Source organism: Mustelus asterias, chromosome 7 (genome assembly GCF_964213995.1).
Source record: "Mustelus asterias chromosome 7, sMusAst1.hap1.1, whole genome shotgun sequence".
NCBI lineage: Eukaryota > Metazoa > Chordata > Chondrichthyes > Carcharhiniformes > Triakidae > Mustelus > Mustelus asterias.
The window spans coordinates 131,230,632-131,252,662 of NC_135807.1; the positions used below are offsets into that span (position 1 = coordinate 131,230,632).

The 22,031-nt window shown below is 46.0% G+C and overlaps 1 protein-coding gene across 1 annotated transcript in view; it reads right to left on the reverse strand.

Annotated features, from left to right (window-relative positions):
* The window catches only part of ctdp1 (CTD (carboxy-terminal domain, RNA polymerase II, polypeptide A) phosphatase, subunit 1), a 334,539-nt gene that overhangs the window by 207,489 nt on the left and 105,019 nt on the right, over window positions 1–22,031 (reverse strand). Inside the window, exon 9 of the mRNA XM_078216841.1 lies at window positions 11,250–11,391. Coding sequence (XP_078072967.1) covers window positions 11,250–11,391 — 142 coding nt within the window. The remainder of the gene's footprint in view (window positions 1–11,249; window positions 11,392–22,031) is intronic.

Below are 22,031 nucleotides of genomic sequence, written 5' to 3' on the forward strand. Positions count from 1 at the left end.
CGACTCAAGAACAGCTTCTTCCCTGCTGCCGTCAAACTTTTGAATGGACTTACCTTGCATTAAGTTGATCTTTCTCTACACCCTAGCTATGACTGTAACACTACCTTCTGCACTCTCTTGTTTCCTTCTCTATGAACGGTATGCTTTGTCTGTATAGCACGCAAGAAACAATACTTTTCACTATATACTAATACATGTGACAATAATAGATCAAATCAAATCAAAAATCAAAGTAAATAACTTGTTAATTCTACACTTAAAGCAAGTCTCAGGTTTTTATGCTAGTGAACCTCTAAACGTTTATGAAGAACAGTTAACACCTTCCCAACATTTCTAACAGATTACAAAGTGAGGTAAAGGAGATTAACCGCTGCGTCGTAACACTCAGGAATACCATATAAACAAGATCAGGAAAATAATCTAGCATCGAGACAGATAAGGAGACATTAGGAGAGGAGACCAAGTTTTTTATTAAAAACTGAAGTGAAAGGAAGGTTTTGTAAGACAGAGGCCGGGCTTTTTGGGCATCTCCATGGCGGGACCTGCCACAAGGCAGCCAAAAGTCACTGACCTGAATTTTCCGACCGTCCACAGCAGCGGGATTTTCCCATCCCGCTGCGGTGAATGGAGATTTGGCTGGTCACCAAATTCTCCGTCTTGGCGGCAGTGGGAGCGTCTGGACGGTAAGGTTTCGCCCATTGGCTTTCGGCAGGACCAGACGCTCCCGGCAGGGCTGGGGAAAATCCTGCCCAGAGAGAGGCAGTGTTCACAGAGGGAATTCCAGACCCTAGAATGTGAGAGACCCAAGCCAACGACGGAATGAAGGGACGGGTATTACACAAGAAGCTGGGATCTTAGAAACACAAAGCACAGGAGTGTGGGCATAGAGGATTGCAGAAGGACGCAAGGGAATTAAACTAGAGTGTGAATTGCTTCGAGTTTGATATGCTTGGGGGTGAGGGGAGACTGGGAGCCAACGTAGGTCAGTGAGACATGATGCAAGTTAGGAAACGGGCAGCAGATAATTTGGATAAGGGCGACACGGTGGCACAGTGGTTAGCACTGCTGCCTCACAACGCCAGGGACCCGGGTTCGATTCCCAGCTTGGGTCATTGTCTGTGCGGACTCTGCACATTCTCACCGTGTCTGCGTGGGTTTCCTTCGGGTGCTCCAGTTTCCTTCCACATGATGTGCAGGTTAGATGGATTGGCCATGCTAAATTGCCCCTTCGGGGAACTAGCTAGGGTAAATACATGGGGTTGTGGGGATGGGCCCTGGGTGGGATTGTGCTCGGTGCAGACTCTGCACTGTGGGATTCTATGAGCTTTACGAAGGACGAGAATCTGGGAAATGTTGGGAGTAGTCGAGTCCAGAAATGACACGCCCCGTGTAATGGAAACGTTTAGGCCAGCGTTTTGTGGGCATTCTTCCCCCCTCCAGGTTTAATCCTAAAGCAGAAAGTTACATTAAATTGGCCAATGCCATTGGTGGGGCAGAGGTTATCAGAAAGCAACACGTTTCATTCCGATCGCTTTGTAATCCGGAAGAGGTCAGGTATACGTACCTGGCAAAGGAGAGTTAATAATCAGACAGGTTGATCTCTCAGCTTGAGTAAAAGATCAGGGTAGCCCATGAGGTTAAACAGAGACCAAAAGAGGAAATGCTGGAAAATCTCAGCAGGTCTGGCAGCATCTGTAAGGAAAGAGAAGAGCTGACGTTTCGAGTCCAGGTGACAGCTTTGTCAAAGGGTCATCTGGACATCAGCTCTTTTCTCTCCTTACAGATGCTGCCAGACCCGCTGAGATTTTCCAGCACTTTCTCTTTTGCTTTCAGATTCCAGCTGCATCCGCAGTAATTTGCTTTTATCCAAAGATTAAACCGAGGCTTTACCTGATGCAATTTTTCAAAGTCTTCTGGACCTTTCGGCCAAGATGGAGCATCAGATCAAGCCTGGGAGGAGGTGCAGTGCCTCATCCAGTCAGCTTGGATTTTATTTGATCGAGCCCTAGATGGGATGCAGTTTCTCATCTGGTCAGCTTGGATCTGGCTTGGGCCTCACGTGGGCCTGATGATTAATTCGAATTGGCCTTTTTGAGTAGAAATAAATTACCGAAAGGTGCCGAAAAGAATGAAACAAAAAGAGGTCAGGTACAAGTCAAATCCACTGTAAGCTTGGGATTTAATCAAAGTGTTTAAGTTTATTTATTATTGTCACAAGTCGTCTTACATTAACACTGCAATGAAGTTACTTTGAAAATCCCCGAGTCGCCACACGCTGGCGCCTGTTCGGGTATACGGAGAGAGAATTTAGCAAGGCCAATGCTAACCAGCACGTAGAGTCATAGAATCATAGAGGTTTACAGCATGGAAACAGACCCTTCGGCCCAACTTGTCCATGCTGCCCTTTTTTTTTAAACCGCTAAGCTAATCCCAATTGCCCGCATTTGGCCCATATCCCTCTACACCCATCTTACCCCATGTAACTGTCTAAATGCTTTTTAAAAGACAAAATTGTACCCGCCTCTACTACTACCTCTGGCAGCTTGTTCCAGACACTCACTGCCCTCTGTGTGAAAGAATTGCCCCTCTGGACACTTTTGTATCTCTCCCTTCTCACCTTAAACCTATGCCCTCTAGTTTTAGACTCCCCTACCTTTGGGAAAAGATATTGACTATCTAGCTGAACTGTGCCCCTCATTATTTTATAGACGTCTATAAGATTACCCCTCAACCTCCTACGCTCCAGAGAAAAAAGTCCAAGTCCATTCAGCCTCTCCTTATGACTCAATCCATCAAGTCCCGGTAGCATCCTAGTAAATCTTTTCTGCACTCATTCTAGTTTAATAATATCCTTTCTATAATAGGGTGACCACGTCTTTCAGACTGTGGGAGCAAACTGGAGGAAACCCACGCAGACATGGGGAGAAGGTGCAAACTCCACACAGACAGTGACCCAAGCCGGGAATCGAACCCAGGTCCCCGGTGCTGTGAGGCAGCAGTGCTAACTACTCTGCCAAATACAATTGAATTTGGAAACCCTACCATTAATTGCCAATCACACCAACTACTCAACCTGGGGTAGAGTTTCCACAGCAGACATAATCAGCGACCGGGGCAAAAACTGCACTACTTCTCAGAAGTCTTTCCTTTTCATTTAAGTTTCTGCCCCAACTCTTGTACATGTCACTGAATATACAACTCACTGTGAGCCAGGCAAATCGAGCTTTAGAATTTAATTCTTCTTTTGAAAAACACACTGCTGCTTTGAAAGATATTCTAATGTGTTTAAGTGGGGTAATTTGATGCAGTTTTACTTCAAGAACTGAAAATAGGTTTCTCACAAAACACAACAGCCGATCCTTGCTCCCAACGTCAATGCACCACCTGTGAAAAACTCAATCTTAAACTACTGAGAATTACTTGAGAAGAATGCACAGGACCGATTGCGAGCTATATTGACGTAGTCAGTCCCTTCGTAAATTTAAAGAAAAATTGTAACCAAATGGTTTTAAAACATGCCTACTGATCATAGGATCCCGACAGTGCAGAAGGAGGCCACTCTGCCCATCGAGTCTGCACCGGCTCTTTGACAGAGTACCTTACCCAGGCCCTCTCCCCCGCCTTATCCCCGTAAACTCACACATTTCCCATGGCTAACCCAGCTAGCCTGCATATCTTGGGATACTAAGGGGCATTTCTTAGCATGGCCTATCCACCTAACCTGCATATCTTTGGGCTTGTGACCTCAGAAAAGCTAAATTTTGAAAACCTTCACCAAGGTTTGCAAATTTAGCAGAAACTCGCCATGGTGATTATTTTTTCATGAATATGGGTGTTACTGGCTAGGCCAGCCTTTATTGCCCATCCTTGAGAAGGTAGTGGCGGGCTGACTTCTGGAAGCACTGCAGCCCCTGAGGTGTAGGTACACCCACAGTGCTGATAGGGAGGGAGTTGCAGGATTTTGGACCCAGCGACAGTGGAGGAATGTCCGATGTATTTCCAAGTCGGGATGGTGTGTGACATGGAGAGGTGGTGATGGTGGTGTTTCCATGCGTCAGCTGCCCTTGTCCTTCTGGATGGTGGAGACTGTGGGTTTGGAAGGTGTTCTCGACGGCAACATGGCAAGTTGTCGTTGTGCGACTGTGCAATGCTGCCACTGAGCTTTGGTGGTGGAGGGGGTAAATGCTTAAGGTGGTTTATGGCACAGTGGTTAGCACTGCTGCCTCAGTGCCAGGGACCCGGGTTCAATTCCAGCCTTGGGTCACTGTCTGTGGAGAGTTTGCACATGCTCCCCGTGTCTGCGTGAGTTTCCTCCGGGTGCTCCGGTTTCCTCCCACAGTCCAAAGATGTGCAGGTTAGGTTGATTGGCAATGCAGAATTGCCCCTTAGAATCAGGGGGACTAGAAGAGTAAATACATGTGGTTACTGGGATAGGGACTGGGTGAGATTGCTCTTGGTGCAGGCTCGATGGGCCGAATGGCCTCCTTCTGCACTGTAGGGATATTCTGTGATTCGATAAGATAGGTTGCCAAACAAGTGGGCTGCTTTGCCCTGGATAGTGTTGAGCTTCTGGAGTGTTGCTGGACTCTTCCAAGTATTTCATCACACTCCTAACTGGTGATTAAATTGATCTGGGGATGTGGAATGTCGCCTAGGCAGCGTTGCTTCCAGTACAAGCTGTTTAAGCATGCTCCAGAGGTTGTCTGCAGATACCCCATTTGCGCCAGAGGTAACCTGCACACATAATTCCACAATCTTTTGCACCGGTTCGGTTGATTTCGAGGGAATTGGGGCGGCACAGTGGTTAGCACTGCTGCCTCACAGTGCCAGGGAGCCGGGTTCGATTCCCGTCTTGGGTCACTGCCTGTGCGGAGTCTGCGTGGGTTTCCTCCGGGTGCTCCGGTTTCCTCCCACAGTCTGAAAGACGTGCTGGTTAGGTGCGCTGGCCATGCTAAATTCTCCCTCAGTGTACCCGAACAGGCGCCGGAGTGTGACGACTAGGAGATTTTCACAGTAACTTCATTGCAAGTGTTAATGCAAGCCTACTTGTGACTAATAAGAAACTTTCACTTTAAAACTTGAATTGTGTCGAAAAGAACAAGTGGAAACTCCGGGCAAATGAGTCTCGGGGGCCGAGTTACAACGAGTAACCTCAAGGTTATACTCTCCCCGTGTGATCGTAATAGCTGTTGTATCATCGGCATTCCAAGTGCATTAGCCGTACTGGGATTTCAGGGAAGCAGTGCTCGAGGCAACTAAAGGCACAAGGAATTATTCAGCAGATCAGCCAGACAATGAAAGGCATATTTTAGTTATCAATGAGGACCTGCAACATTTCTGCCCTCCTTTAGAGCGAGATCTTTGACACCGTGTCAAATAAATTGGAGTCATGAGCATCAAGAGGGGTTATTTACTGCCCCAGTAACAAGTCTTCCAACTGCCAAGCGTATGAAATGAAACATTGCAATGAGACACTGAAGATGGCATTGTTGACGCATATAGAATTGTAGCATATACATCTTGACTTTTTCCTGCAAATGCCTATACATTAACCATGTTCTTTTTAAACATACAGGGGCGATTCTCCCAAAAAAGTTCTAAGTGCTGAATTCGCGGGAAAAATGGTGTAACTCATGATTGTTTTTTCAGCGCACCTTCAGACTCGAATCTCCCACACTCTGTGCATTGCAGAGGTCACAATCGTAAATATCATTAAAAGCTCGGGGGGGTGGGGCGACTATTCACACCGGAGTCTGACGGTTCCGGGCCTCTGTGCATGTGCATTCGCATCCCAAGAATCGCCGTACACGCGTAACTCCTGACCGAACCTGCCAAAAAAATTGGCGGGTCGGAATAGGAGAATCTCCCCCATGGACCTGTATTGGCCAAGCATTTGGGCGGCACGGCAGCACAGTTGTTAGCGCTGCCGCCTCACAGCACCAGGGATCCAGATTCAATTCCGGCCTCAGGTCATTCTTTGTGTGAACTTTGCATATTCTCCCCGTGTCTGCGTGGGTTTCCTCCGGGTGCTCTGCTTTCCTCCCACACTCCAAAGATGTGCGGGTTAGGTTGATTTGTCATGCTAAGTGTCAGGGGGATTTGCAGGGTAAATGAGGGTTAGGGGAATAGAGCCTGGGTGGGATTGTGGTCAGTACAGACTCGATGGGCCGAATGGCCTCCTTCTGTACAATAGGGATTCTATGATAGGATTCTATGATTTTCCACGTGCTGGGAAAGGTTGTTAGAAGCTATATTCTGAATAAAAAGACAACATTGCAACTAACTTCATCCTTCGAAGATATGGCGGGGGCGGGGATGGGATTTTACTGCAGCGCTCGCCCTGAATCTGGAAAATCACGCCCGAGATCCATGGACCTTTCCCGCGTCGATTTCCGTGGCGGGTGGGACGGGAAAATTCGCCCCATGGGGTCAACTTCGATATGTATATTGAAGACACCCAACTCCCCCTTTCCACCATCTCTCCAGCCCTCTCCACTGCGGCTATATTGTCAGATCATTTGACCAACATTTAGCTTTGGCTGAGCCACCATCGCCTCCAGTTGTGCGTCAGTCGTGGCTCAGTGGGTAGCACTCTCGCCACAGAGTCACAAGGTTGTTGGGTTTGAGTTTCCACCTCAGGAGATGGGCCCAAAAATCAAGGCTGACGCTCCAGCGCAGTACTGAGCGATTGCCGCACTGTCAGAGGCACCATCTTTCGGGTGAGATGTTACAGTGAGGCCACATTTGCCTGCTCAGGTGAATATAAAAGATCCCTATTTCAATGGACAGCAGGGGAATTATCCCTGGTATTCTGGTCAATATTTATCCCTCAATTAACGTCACAAAGACAAACTACTATTGGCTTAATATCACATGACGGTCTGTGGGAACTTGTTGTGCGCATATTGGCTGCCCTATTTCCTACATTACAACATTGGCTCCCCTTCATTGGCTGTACAGTCACTCAAGACACTCGGTAGCGGGAGGAAGGTACACAAAAGACGCTATATAAATGCAAGACTTTCCTTCTTTTCTTTAAACATTGGGAATACAGTCATTGCTATCTTCAGCCCTGGCTTCCAACTTTATAGCATGGATGCACTCCTCTTTCTGGCATTCGGCTCAGGTTGATCCAGATTGTTGACACGAGAGGTGATTTATCAACTCCAAACTAAGTATCATACATCAGATCCCCAGAAAGACCACCTCCTTCCAACTCTGCCCCTCTTTCAGCCCAGCCACCAGTAAAATAACCATCTCAGTATTGTTAAGATGTAGAAGGGGGCCATAATGGGAGAGGTGATGGCCTAGTGGTATTATTGCTAGACTATTAATCCAGAAACTCGGCCCATGTTCTGGGGACCCAGGTTCGAATCCCGCCACGTCAGACGGTGGAATTTGAATTCAACAAAAAATATCTGGAATTAAGAATCTACTGATGATCCTGGAACCATTGTCGATTGTCGGAAAAACCCATCTGATTCACTAATGCCCTTTAGGGAAGGAAATCTACTGTCCTTACCTGGTCTGGCCTATATGTGACTCCAGAGCCACAGCAATGTGGTTTATTGTCAACTGCCCTCTGAACAAGGTCAACTAGGGATGGGCAATAAATGCTGGCCAGCCAGCGACGCCCATGTCCCACGAATGAATTTTTTAAAAATTGGCCCATTCTGTCTCCACCGCTCTCCAAACAGGCATTGTGGCTTAGCCATTCCCCTACCCCTGCACATTGGATGATTATTTGAATAGAAACAATGACCTCTTGAATGCCTTGATTGAATCTGCCTCCACCACACTTCCAGGCAACGCATTCCAGACCCCAATCACTCACTGAATGAGAAAATGTTTTTCTCACATCACATCTGCTTCGTTTGCAAATCAGCTTAAATCTACGCCCTCTCGTTCTCAATCCTTTTACGAGGGGGAACAGTTTCTCCCTACCTACCCTGTCCAGCCCCCTCTTGATTTTGAACATCTCTATCTAATCTCCTCTTAGCCCTACCCTCTCCAAAGAGAAGACCATAAGACATAGGAGCGGAAGTAAGGCCATTCGGCCCATCGAGTCCACTCCACCATTCAATCATGGTTGATTTCAACTCCATTTACCCGCTCTCTCCCCATAGCCCTTAATTCCTCGAGAAATCAAGAATTTATCAATTTCTGTCTTGAAGACGCTCAACGTCTCGGCCTCCACAGCCCTCTGTGGCAATGAATTCCACAGACCCACCACTCTCTGGCTGAAGAAATTTCTCCTCATCTCTGTTCTAAAGTGACTCCCTTTTATTCTAAGGCTGTGCCCCCGCGTCCTAGTCTCCCCTGTTAATGGAAACAACTTCCCTACGTCCATCCTATCTAAGCCGTTCATTATCTTGTAAGTTTCTATCAGATCTCCCCTCAACCTCCTAAACTCCAATGAATATAATCCCACGATCCTCAGACGTTCATCGTATGTCAGGCCTACCATTCCTGGGATCATCCGTGTGAATCTCCGCTGGACCCGCTCCAGTGCCAGTATGTCCTTCCTGAGGTGTGGGGCCCAAAATTGCTCACAGTACTCCAAATGGGGCCTAACCAGTGCTTTATAAAGCCTCAGAAGTACATCCCTGCTTTTGTATTCCAAGCCTCTTGAGATAAATGACAACATTACATTTGCTTTCTTAATTACGGACTCAACCTGCAAGTTTACCTTTAGAGAATCCTGGACTAGGACTCCCAAGTCCCTTTGCACTTTAGCATTATGAATTTTGTCACCGTTTAGAAAATAGTCCATGCCTCTATTCTTTTTTCCAAAGTGTACGACCTCGCACTTGCCCACGTTGAATTTCATCAGCCACTTCTTGGACCACTCTCCTAAACTGTCTAAATCTTTCTGCAGCCTCCCCACCTCCTCAATACTACCTGCCCCTCCACCTATCTTTGTATCATCGGCAAACTTGGCCAGAATGCTCCCAGTCCCGTCATCTAGATCGTTAATATATAAAGAGAACAGCTGTGGCCCCAACACTGAACCCTGCGGGACACCACTTGTCACCGGTTGCCATTCTGAGAAAGAACCTTTTATCCCAACTCTCTGCCTTCTGTCTGACAGCCAATCGTCAATCCATGTTAGTACCTTGCCTCGAATACCATGGGCCCTTATTTTACTCAGCAGTCTCCCGTGAGGCACCTTGTCAAAAGCCTTTTGGAAGTCAAGATAGATAACATCCATTGGCTCTCCTTGGTCTAACCTATTTGTTATCTCTTCAAAGAACTCTAACAGGTTTGTCAGGCACGACCTCCCCTTACTAAATCCATGCTGACTTGTCTTAATCCGACCCTGCACTTCCAAGAATTTAGAAATCTCATCCTTAACGATGGATTCTAGAATTTTGCCAACAACTGAGGTTAGGCTAATTGGCCTATAATTTTCCATCTTTTTTCTTGTTCCCTTCTTGAAGAGTCCCCACCTCTCCAATCTCCCCTCCTAAATCATCTTGGTGTCGGTCGCCTCCAGATTCAACGATTCCAATGCTCTCCTAGCTGTCCTATCGAACTCTACCCTTTGCAAACTTCAGATCACCCAAAACTATGCTGCCCATATCTTATCACGGACTAAGTCGCACTCACCGATCGCTCAAGACCATGTTGACCTAGACTGATTATCAGTCCCCCCAGTGCCTCAAACTTAAAATTCCTATCTGCACATTCAGATCTTTTCAGGGCCCTGCTCCCCCTCACTTTGGTAACTTGTGCGGCCCACAAACCTTCAGGACATTTACATTCCTCCAATTTTGGCATCTTGTAGGCAACCATCAGTGACCTTTCCCCGCCTGGCTAGAATTCCATCTCTAAACCCCTGTGCTTCCCCATCTCTCTCTCTCTCGTCTTTCAAGACCCAAATCCTTGGCCAAGCTTTCGGTCTGCTCTTATCTCCTTCTGTGGCGCAGCATCCAGTCTTGCCTGACTGTGCCTAGCTGGAGAGGCACGGTGGTTCGTGTTATAAAGCGGAGGTCGATCTCCCCCTCTGAGGACTAACACCGAAACACCCAAAGAGGAGTACCTCACCTTATAATCTGTAAGAAGTGTGAGTGAAGTGGTGTGACCTGCTCTTCAGCGCCTTCGAGTGGTTAAATACAAAATAATTCCCTGACACTCTCCCTACAATCAACACGTAACAATTCATCTGACAGTGAACAAATTAACAAACCGAATAAATCCCTTCCAACTGTTAACTATTCCCCAATAAAACAAGATTCTAATGGAATACTGTTCAAATAAATACAATTCCCACTTGCTAACAAAAATAGAATTTAGTCACCCTCTAAATTACAACCAGGTTTTGCATCCACCGGAATATTCTGGGCCTTCTCTGTTGATTCTTCTGCCTGGAAGAATATCTTTGTACCTTTGATATCTAGATGGTGCTTTCTCTAAGACATAGATGAAGCTATGAGAGCCAGCGATTCTCTCTCTACCTCTCTCTCTCTCTCTCTAGAGAAAGAGAAAGAGAGAGACAGAAGGAGAGAGAGCTCTGAGCTGTTATCTCTGGCAGGTGGCAATTGCTCTCTCTCTTTTTGTCCCACTGGTCCCTTCTTTTATATGTGTGATGACATATCAATATTTCCCACAATAGGACTGGTCCTAGGTTGTTGAAACCATCAGATTTAAATTTAATAGGTTCTTGGTATCTAAGTGCCTGATTCAAATTGATTGGCTAAATTCAAAAGCCTGTTGTCTTGGTAAAACTGCTGCTTGGCCTTTCGATACAAATGTTTCAGTTTGGGCTCTCTGTGTACTTGTATTTTTTTTAAAACTCTCTAAGCACAAAACAAGCGCCACCTTTTAAAGGGACCATGCTGCTTTTCCCCCCTAGCATTTTACAATTACTCTACTCAACTTCGCAACATTAGTACTGCTGCCTCACAGCACCTGGGACCCAGGTTCGATTCCCGGCTTGGGTCACTGCCTGTGCGGAGTTTGCACGTTCTCCTCCTTTCTGTGTGGGTTTCCTCCGAGTGCTCCGGTTTCCTCACACAGTCTAAAAGATGTGCTGGTTAGGTGCATTGGCCGTGCTAAATTCTCCCTCAGTGTACCCGATCAGGCGCCGGAGTGTGGCGACTAGGGGATTTTCACATTAACTTCATTGCAGTGTTAATGTAAGCCTACTTGTGGCACTGATAAATAAACGTTAATCTTGAACGTGAAGCACTTTGGAATGTTTTGCTGAGTTAAAGACGTCTGTGCAAAAGCAAGTGGTCACTGTTTACCTTTGAGTTTTGCCGTACTCTTCTTTCAGTGGGAATAGCTTTTCATCGACTCTTTCCCACCGTTCCAGCGAGCTCCATAACCAGTCCGGATTTACCACGTGGAGATGTTTACAGGCCTGCGCTTGCCGAACCTTCTCCGTCCCTGCAATGATAAGAAAGATTTTCTTATTACGACACTGTGTTCCCAACAGGGATAGACAAAGCACCATCCATCCCTTCATATCATTGCCCATTGTTTGCCATGGCTGCAAGAATTGACACTCTTGTGACAAACCTGCCAAAAGAAATGTCTTGGTCTCCAATATATCAATCGGCCAAGAGCTGCAAGTAATCAATAATCTTAAAGATGGCAAACTAAAGTGACACAAGTTTCTTTGTTCTTTTTAATCTTTGTTTTGAATGTTTCTTCTTCTACTACCAAGTTAGAAAGCAGTCTTTCTGGTTGTATCACAGCTTGGTATGGCTCCTGCTCTGCCCAAGACCGCAAGAAAGTACAAAAGGTTGTGAAAGAAACCCCCAGTCCATCATGCAAACCAGCCTCCCATCCATTGACTCTGTCTACACTTCCCACTGCCTCGGCAAAGCAGCCAGCATAATCAAGGACCCCGCGCATCCCAGGCATTCTCTCTTCCATCCTCTTCCATCGGGAAAAAGATACAAAAGTCTGAGGTCACGTATCAACTGACACAAGAACAGCTTCTTCCCTGCTGTCATCAGACTTTTGAACGGACCAACCTTATATTAAGTTGATCTTTCTCTACACCCTGTAACACTACATTCTGCACTCTCTCCTTTCCTTCTCCCCTATGTACTCTACGAACTGTATACTTTGTCTGTATAGCGCGCAAGAAACAATACGTTTCACTGTATCCCAATACATGTGACAATAATAAGTCAAATCAATCAATCAACTTCCCAAAGGGAAAAACAAGTGTGTGAAGTTATGCTAGGATCAATGCATTAGATCTCTAAAGGCTATTGATCTGAAATATTGACTGAAGTCTTCCATCCTCATTCGCGGCTGGGATTCTCCTGCGCCACCGAAAGAGAATGGAGTTTTGGCTGGTACGCCAAATTTTCTCATTCTTGCTTGCAATGGGTCCCACCACAGATGATTCCAGAGAATCTCGTCCATCAACTCTGCTTCTCTCACCACAGATGCTGCCTGACCTGTTGAGCATTTTGACCATCTCCTGATTTTATTTTTCACTTCAGCTTTCTCAAAATCGCTGTACGTTCTTTCATGTCATTATATTTCTCCCTCTCCAAGATCCTCTGTGTTCTTTCTCAACCTCTCCAACCAGCATCTTCCTGTTAATTCACTACTCTCACGTGTTAATTCACTACTCTCACGTGTTAATTCACTACTCTCACGTACCAATGTGGCTTTGCACTCTAATGTACGTCAACGGGTCAAAATCCTGGAACTCCCTCCCTAACAGCGCTGTGGGTATACCTACGCCACAAGGATTGCAGGAGTTCAAGATGGCCGCTCACCACCACCTTCTCAAGGGAAATTAGAGGGGTGGGCAATAAATACTGGCCTAGCCAGCGATGCCCACATCCCGTGAAAGAATTTTTAAAGATCTGCGTCTCCCCATTCCCAGCCCATGATCAAGTGCGTAACAATCATAAAATCCCGACAGTACAGAAGGAAGCCATTTGGCCCATCGAGTCTGCACCGACCATAATCCCATCCAGGCCCTATTCCCGTAACCCCACATATTTACACTCTGCTAATCCCTTGACACCAAGGGTCATTTTAGCATGACCAATCAACCTAACTTGCGCATCTTTGGACTGTGGGAGGAAACTGGAGCATCCGGAGGAAACCCACGCAGATGAATGTGCAAACTCCACAAAGACAGTGACCCGAGGCCAGAATTGAACCTGGGTCCCTGGCACTATGAGGTAGCAGTGCTAACCACTGTGCCACCGTATCGCCAAATGGGAGGAGATCTAAATGCTACGTGATTTAGAATGTTGCGGGAGGCCACAGTAGGGGTAATACTTGCCTAACAGATCTACTTCACCCTAAGCATGCCGACCTGTCCTTGTAAAATGTGTAAAACATTCACGTCTACATTATACATGGCAGGAAGGGCTCATTATCCTGATAATCAGAAGCGCTTCTGTCATGCTGCCAATGAAAATGCATTCCAATGTAAGAGGAACCAAGTGAGATTAGCACTTCCAATAAATCTGGGAAGTGATTGAAAAGATAAGTGGATGTTCGGGGCGAGGGGGCAGCAACTTCCTTAACATAGGAGTCCTTTTCTACAAAGGAGTCTCTGCAGGACAGGAGGTTGAATGTTCTCTCATCCGCCACAGGACAGGATGAGGCAGAATCTCGGAGTTTTGTTGGGTGCACATTCCAACCTAACTGCCGTTCCCTCGAAGCAGAAATCACCATATGGACGCGGTAGCAAAATGCTTTCTGCAGCTCAAAGGTTGCCAGCATTTTTGCCCCCTGTCACTTTCGCCAAGAGATTTCAACATGTCAAATCTACGCAAATTGAAATTAATGCAAAAGCCAGCCCTGAATTGCAGCCCAGAAACCTGTCACATTCAAGTTTCTGTGAGTGAATCATGTGCAGCGGTGGGGAGAAGGAAGGGTGTTAAATAAAAAAGGTTTGCCTACATTGTCCCTTGCTAGATGCAGAGAACTACCCAGACTAAGCAGCACAGAAGCAGGCCATTCAGCCCAATTACTCTGTGGGAGTAAAATGCTGGATAAACTCAGCATATAGAATCATAGAATCCTACAGTGCAGAAGGAGACCATTTGGCCCATCAAGTCTGCGCCGACCACAACCCTACTCAGGCCCTATCCCCATAGCCCCATGCATTTACCCTAGCTAGTCCCCCTGACACTAAGGGGCTATTTTTCGCATGGCCAATCCACCGAACCCGCACATCTTTGGACTGTATGTGGACAGAAACAGAGTTAATGTTTTGAGTCTCAAGGAATCTTCTGCAGAACTCTGTGGTAGTGTTTATGCCCCACAAGAGTCTCCTGCCATTCCATCTCCTGGCTCTCAGCATTTCTTTCTATCCCCTTTTCTCTTGCACACTCATCTAGTTTCCTTTTGATGTTTGCCAGAACTACTCATTTTCGGCATTCTAACCACCAAGTGAAGAAATTTCCCTGAATTTTCCTGACAAGATTTATTGGAAACAAGTTTGTCCTTATTGTACTGGAGTTGCTGACGGCACAACCCCCTCGTGAAATAGTTGGAAATATTTTCAGCAAGGCTGAGATTTACACCAAGTGAATTGTGACTTTTTCTTACTGTGGCAGGAGTGAAAACCAGACTGGAGGGATTCAAACACTTGAGTTTTGACCTAATTCATTTCACATCATGCCAATTCTCCTCAAGAAAAATCAATCCCGGGTCCCATCATCATTACAAACCAAAGCCCCCCTCTCCAACCTTTCTTTCTTCTCCAAAGCCCCTGAACCTGTTATCACCTCCCACCGCCCATCTTTCCTCAGACTCATAGTGTTTGAATCCCTCCAATCAGATTTTCACACTTGCCACAATACTGAAATAGCTGTCAACAATGTGTCCTGGTCCCTCCATGCCGACGCTATAGTTAAGAAAGCCCACCAACGCCTCTACTTTCTCAGAAGGCTAAGGAAATTTGGCATGTCCGCTATGGCACACAACAATTTTTAACAGATGCGCCATTCTCATAGAATCCCCACAGTGCAGAAGGAGGCCATTCAGCCCATCGAAACTGCACCACCAACAATCTCTGAAACCCCATATATTTACCCTGCTAATCCCCCTGACACCAATGGACAATTTAGCATGGCCAATCCACCAACTCGCACATCTTTGGACTGTGGGAGGAAACCGGAGCACCCGGGGGAAATCCACGCAGATATGGGGAGAATGTGCAAACTCCACACAGTCACCCAAGCCGGGAATCGAATCTGGGTCCTTGGCTCTGTGAGGCAGCAGTGCCACTGTGCCACCCATTGAAAGCATCCTTTTCAGTTGTATCACAGTTTGATATGGCACCTGCACCACAGGATCGCAAGAAACCTGACAGGGTTGTGAACATAGCCTAATCCATCATGCAAACCAACCTCCCATCTACTGACTCCATCTACACTTCCTGCTGCCTCGGGAAAGCAGCCAACATAATCAAGGACCCCGCACACCCTGGATATTCTCTCTTCCATCTTCTTTCGTCGGGAAAAAGATACAGAAGTCTGAAATCACGTACCAACCGACTCAAGAATAGCTTCTTCCCTGCTGCCATCAGATTTCTGAATGGACCTACCTTATATTAAGCTGATGTTTCTCTACACCCTAGCTATGACTACATTCTCACTCTCCCCTTTCCTTCCCCCTTTGTACTCTATGAACGGTATGTTTCACATATATAGCACGCAAGAAACAATACTTTTCACCGTATCCAAATACGTGTGACAATAATGAATCAAATCTCCTACAAAGTCACAAATTAAATCCTACGCGACTATGACAGAGGTAAATGATCCCTCCTCACCCTGCTCGACATGTCGGCGGCCTTTGACAAGGCTGACCACATCATCCTTCTCCAATGCCTCTCTGCTGTCCTTCAACTGGGTGGAGGACCGCTCTTCTCCGGTTCCATACTTATCTAACCATAACGAGAGAAGCACATGCAGTGTCTTCTCTTTCTGCTCCATCACCGTTACCTCTGGTGTTCCTCAAGAATCTACCCTTGGCCCCCTCCTATTTCTCACCTATATGCCGCCCTTCAGTGATATCATCCGGAAGCCCAGCATTGGTTACCACATGTAGTCCAAAGATGTGTGGATTAGGTTAATTGGCCATGCTAAATTAGCTCTTAATGTCAGGGGGACCAGCAGAGTAAACATGGAGGGGGGGGGGGGGGGGGGGTATGGTTGTGGATGGGATTGCCATGGTGCAGGCTTGATGGGCTGAATGTCCCCTCTCTCTGCCCTGTAGAATTCTATGATTCGATGCATGCCGATGACCTCCAGCTCTCCTTCCCCGCCACCTCTCTCAACTCCTCCATTATCAGATCGTTCACCTGACATTCAATTCTGGATAAGCCGAACTTTCAACCAATTAAATATTGGGAATGTTAGCCATTGTCTTCCCTCCCCATTCCAAATTCCATTCCCAGCTGTCTTAGACTAAACCAGACTGGTCTTTAACTTTATGTCACATCTGACCCGGATATACAATTTTGGCCATATATTGGTACCATCACAAAGATCATCCAGAACCTCTGTGAAACTACCCCATGCTGTCCCTGTCGCTGCTCCTGAAAATCTCATTCACGCTTCTGTTTTCTCTGGACCTTACTATTACAATGTGTTCTTGGCTGGTCTCTCATGTCCTACCCTCTGTAAACTTGAGGTTCATCCAAAGCCTTTCTGCCCATGCCTCAACTTACACCAAGTTTCATTTACCTATCACCCTGCGCTCGCTGCCCTACACTGGGTTACCAGTCAAACGGTTAAAATTCTCATCATTGTTTTCAAATCCCTCCTTGGTCTTATCCTCCACTGTAATCTTCTCCTGCCCTGCAACCGTCAGACCTCAGTGTTCATCTAATTCTGGCCTCTTGAGTATCCCCAACTTTAATGGCTCGACCAAAGCATGCATGGTGTGGCACGGTAGCACAGTGGTTAGCACTGCTGCCTCACAGCACCAGGGACCAGGTTCGATTCCCGGCTTGGGTGACTGTGTGTGGAGTTTACACGTTCTCCCCGTGTCTGAGTGGGTTTCCTCTGGGTGCTCGGGGGTCCTCCCACAAGATGTGCGGGTTAGGTGGATTGGCCATGCTAACTTGTCCCTTAGTGTCAGGGGGACTAGTTAGGGTACATGCATGGAGGTATGGAGATAGGGCCTGGGTGGGATTGTGGTCGGTGCAGACTCTATGGGCCGAATGGCCTCCTTCTGCACTGTAGGATTCTATGCCATGGCTTCAGTTTTGTAGGCTCTAAACTCTGGAATACCCTCCCCATACCTTTCCACCTCGTTTTCCTCCTTTAAGAGGAGTTTTAGAGCATCTGGCCTAATATCACCTTATGGGACCCATTGCGTTAGGAAATCATGATCAACGGTTTAAAAAATTCAATAATTGGGAATGCGTTTCGGTGGTTAAATGTTTAAAGACCAACAAACTATCTTAATGTGGAAATTATAGAAGAAACAGTTTGACTGAGTTGATGGAGCTAGTTTTGATATGCTGATTACCTTGGCAACACTGTAAACAAATGTTTACCTAAAGTAAGTTGGTAATAATGGGGGACGGAGTGTCAAAAGTTAAAGTCAAGAAGGTAAAAGTTCAAGAGAAGATGGGGGCGAATGTCACACTTTCTTTGGAAAAAGTGAATTCATGTCATAAATGTAATTAGGAGTAACTTCTGAGAAGTTCAGATAAGGGAAGATCAAAACGAAAAACAATATATCGGGGAGGCGATATATTGGTATGATCCTTCGATTATTAATCCAGAAACTCAGCTCATGTTCTGGGGACCCGAGTTCAAATCTCACCATGACAGATGGTGAGAATTTGAATTCAAAAATTAAACAAATCTGGAATTAAGAACCTACAGATGACCATGAAACCATTGTCGATTGTTGGAAAAACCCATCTGGTTCACCAATGTCCTTTAGGGAAGGAAATCTGCCGTCCTTACCTGGTCTGGCCTACATGTGACTCCAGAGCCACCGCAATGTGGTTGACTGTCAACTGTCCTCCAAGGGCAACTAGGGATGGGCAATAAATGCTGGCCAGCCAGTGACCCATGTCCCAGGAATCATAGAAAGAATCATAGAAACCCTACAGTGCAGAAAGAGGCCATTTGGCCCATCGAGTCTGCACCGACCACAATCCCACAATACCCCCATATCCCTACATATTTTCCGCTAATCCCTCTTACCTACGCATCTCAGGACACTAAGGGGCAATTTTAGCATGGTCAATCAACCTAACCCGCACATCTTTGGACATCACAGATAAATTCACTCTATGCAAGAGAGTTGTTTTGAGACCGCGGCCCACAGTAGCAAGCTGTGGCCACTCCCAACAGGCCTGGAGAAAGCCTGTTTGAGAAGCCAGCTGTCTCTAGCCTAAGTCGGAAGCAACCCCACAATGATATAGGTGCCAGGTGTGGTAACTATTGCTGGATTTTGCTTTATCTTTAAAACCTATGGGATGCTGCTTGGGCAGGTTTAGCTCTGAGGTTATGAAAATAGGGGCATTTTGAACTGGATAAATTTAAAGATACTGGGTGAGATTCTCTGGCCATTCACGCCGATGGGATTTTCTGACCCTGCTGCAGTGAATGGAGATTTGGCAGAGCGCCAAATTCCCCGTCCTCGCTCGTAGCGGCAGCAGGGCACGAACAGCCGGCAAATCCTGAACACTGTGTATAATCATTAAGGTAGTTAAGTATACTTTTAGTTGGCTTTCTTGTGTGTTTTACTGTTTAATAAACATTTATTTTGTTTAAAACCATCATAAAACATCTGGGACATCCTAAACTGGTTTGCATATCATTCCTCAGAGGATATCGGAAAGGGTTAATAATCACCATAAGATTAAAAATCACACAAGCTCTGATGAAAAACAAAGGCTTTCTTTTAAGAGCCTTCACAGGTAGGCATCAAGGCCATTAGTCTGGGCAAAGCTCATGGAATCAGACATCTGTAACTAGGAATACTAGGCGGCACGGTAGCACAGTGGTTAGCACTGCTGCTTCACAGCACCAGGGACCCGGGTTCAGTTCCCGGTTTGGGTCACTGCCTGTGTGGAGTTTGCACGTTCTCCCCGTGTCTGCTTGGGTTTCCTCTGAGTGCTCTGGTTTCCTCCCACATTCTGAAAGACGTGCTGGTTAGGTGCATTGACCCTAACAGGTGCTGGAATGTGGCGACTAGGGGAATTTCACAGTAACTTCATTGCAGTATTAATGTAAGCCTTACTTGTGACTAAATAAACTTTAAAGAACTTGAAAGAAAAAGTGAGTGATCCCCACGCACAATGGACTTTGATAAATTGTAGCAATGATGTATTACGTTTTCACATTGATTGGATATTATAACGAAGCAAGCGTAAAGTGATGGTGATTGGTATATCCTAGTTACCTATAATCAAATTTGAAAACTATTATTGCTTATCTATCTCGGAAAACGCCACTCTGGCTAACTGCAGAGATGTGAGCTTTCCAGCGTCCTTGCTATATCTTATATTAAAACAGCTGTTTAACAGAACTTCATGACTTGGTCTGGTTACTTGAAGGGTAAAGTTATCAATTAAAGGGCTGACATCATAGCCCGCAACAATACAAATTGCAAAAGATAGTTGAGAGCAGTCACTTCAAGGTTCCCTTCTGACATTTGGAATATCCTAACATTTAACATGAGCTGTGCTCTTAAAAACTGTCATGTTGTGTTTTAGATTGCTCTTACGAAGCACCAGGTTTTATTATTGTAAATGTCCAATATGAACACGAGTTGCTATGACTGCACCATGAAGCCTTCTGTCATTTAATCAGCCCTGCCTTCCACCCTGGAACACAAACCTTCCCTCTTAAAATTAAAAGTTTATTTATTAGTCACAAGTAGCCTTACATTCACACTGCAATGAAGTTACTGTGAAAATCCCCTAGGTGCCTGTTCGGGTACACTGAGGGAGAATTTAGCATGCCCAATGCACCTAACCTGCATATCTTTGGACTGTGGGAGGAAACCGGAGCACCCGGAGGAAACCCACGCAGACAGGGGGAGAATATGCAAACTCCACACAGGAGTCTTGTTCCATCACAGACACATCTCCCCCCCATCCCCTCCTTTCCCGCCTCTGTCCTTCCTCCTAAACTGTTAAATCTCGAAACCTCTCCCAGTTCTGTTGAAAGGTCAGGGAATGAAGATTTGCGAGTGGCATAGTGTTTAACACTGTTGCCTCACAGCGCCAGGGACCTGAGTTCAATTCCCAGCTTGGGTCACTGTGCGAAATCTGCACGTTCTCCACGTGTCTGCGTGGGTTTCCTCCGGGTGCTCTGGGTTCCTCCCACAGTCCGAAAGACATACTGGTTAGAGTGCATTGGCCATGCTAAATTCTCCCTCAGTGTACCCGGACAGGCGCCGGAGTGTGGCAACTAGCGGATTTTCACAGTAACTTCATTGCAGTGTAACGTATGCCTACTCCTGATACTAATGAATAAACTTTAAAAAGTCACTCTAAACATCAACTCCAATTCCCTCTCCACAGCTTGACCTGCTGAGCATTTTCCAGCATTTCCTGATGCCAGGTCCTAATCCGGCTCCGGAGGGCAAAATAAAACGCACCATTTCAAAGTATAAACTCCGAGAATGAATCTCAAGTGCCACATCACAAGTTAGCTGAAACGTCAGATTAGATTATTCCCTTGAAATCATTCCAGAATGTTCTCTCTTGGGCTGCAACTGAGTAGAAGCGCCAATCCATTATATGTCAACAGTTGGTGTTTTCAGAATTAATGATGTATAGTCCTTCACACAGAAGAACAACAAGTATTATTAGAGGTTAATCAACAAGCAATGTGGCTGGTATACCACAGCACTTTTATCTGCATACCATCTGCCATCATTGATCAAAGATTATATACATCTGGGTGATTCTGATGAAAAACAACAAGGGTTTATGAACCACAATAATCTCAAGGGACTGCCAGAGTCAATTATTGCACCATCCCTGAATATAAATGGATTTCTTCAAGCCTCCTGTACAGAAATCCTGCAGGAATAAATTGATAGCCACGGGAAGTCAGAAAGCAGTTCACCAGCAAATTACTCACCCATTACTTTCAGATTATTCAGCAAATACCGAACAAACAATCGATATCCGCCGCAAAATACTGTACAACCTCTGCCAGAAAGCAAGTAATGAAAATATACATCAATCGTGACGGGTAATTGACACCTTCATAGCAGCGAGTTACAAATATGTCACAAGTCAAGGTTCTTCCTGAAATCTTGCTATGATGAATCTTGTGTTCTCCAAAGCAATCTTTCATTCCTAAGATACACAGGCTGAGTCACAAGCCCATTTCCCTCGGCAACCCTCTCGCACAATGGTTACCATCACAGAGAGAACTGATAGCTGCAGTATTTACAAGGACATGTTCCAACTGATGCGTTGAGTTTAAATGACCACAATTTTACCACCCAGCATTTTAAATTATTTTTTCCCCCACAGTACTGACTCTCAGAAGCATTACGGCACAGAAGGAGGTCATTCGGCCCATCGTGTCTACACCGTCTCCCCAAGCAAGCATTATGACTTACTGCCATTCTCCTGCCTCCCCCCCCCTCGCCCCCCCCCATACCCCTGCACATTGTTTCTACTTAAATAATCATCTAACGCCCTACTGAATGCCCCAATTCAAGCTTAGCGGAGGCGATGGCCTAATGGTATTGTTGCTAGATTATTAATCCAGAAATTTAGCCAGTGTTCTGGGGATCCGAGTTTGAATCCTGTCAAGGCAGCTGGTGGAATTTAAATTCAATAAAAACTGTCTGGAATTAAGAATCTACTGATGACCATGAAACCATTGTCGATTGGCGGAAAACCCATCTGGTTCAGTAATGTTCTTTAGGGAAGGAAATCTGCCGTCCTTATCTGGTCTGGCCTACATGTGACTCCAGAGCCACAGCAATGTGGTCGACTCTCAACTGCCCTCGGGCAACTAGGGATGGGTAATAAATACTGGCCCAGCCAGCGACGCCATTGTCCCACAAATGAATTTAAAAAAAGGGCTGTGGAAAAA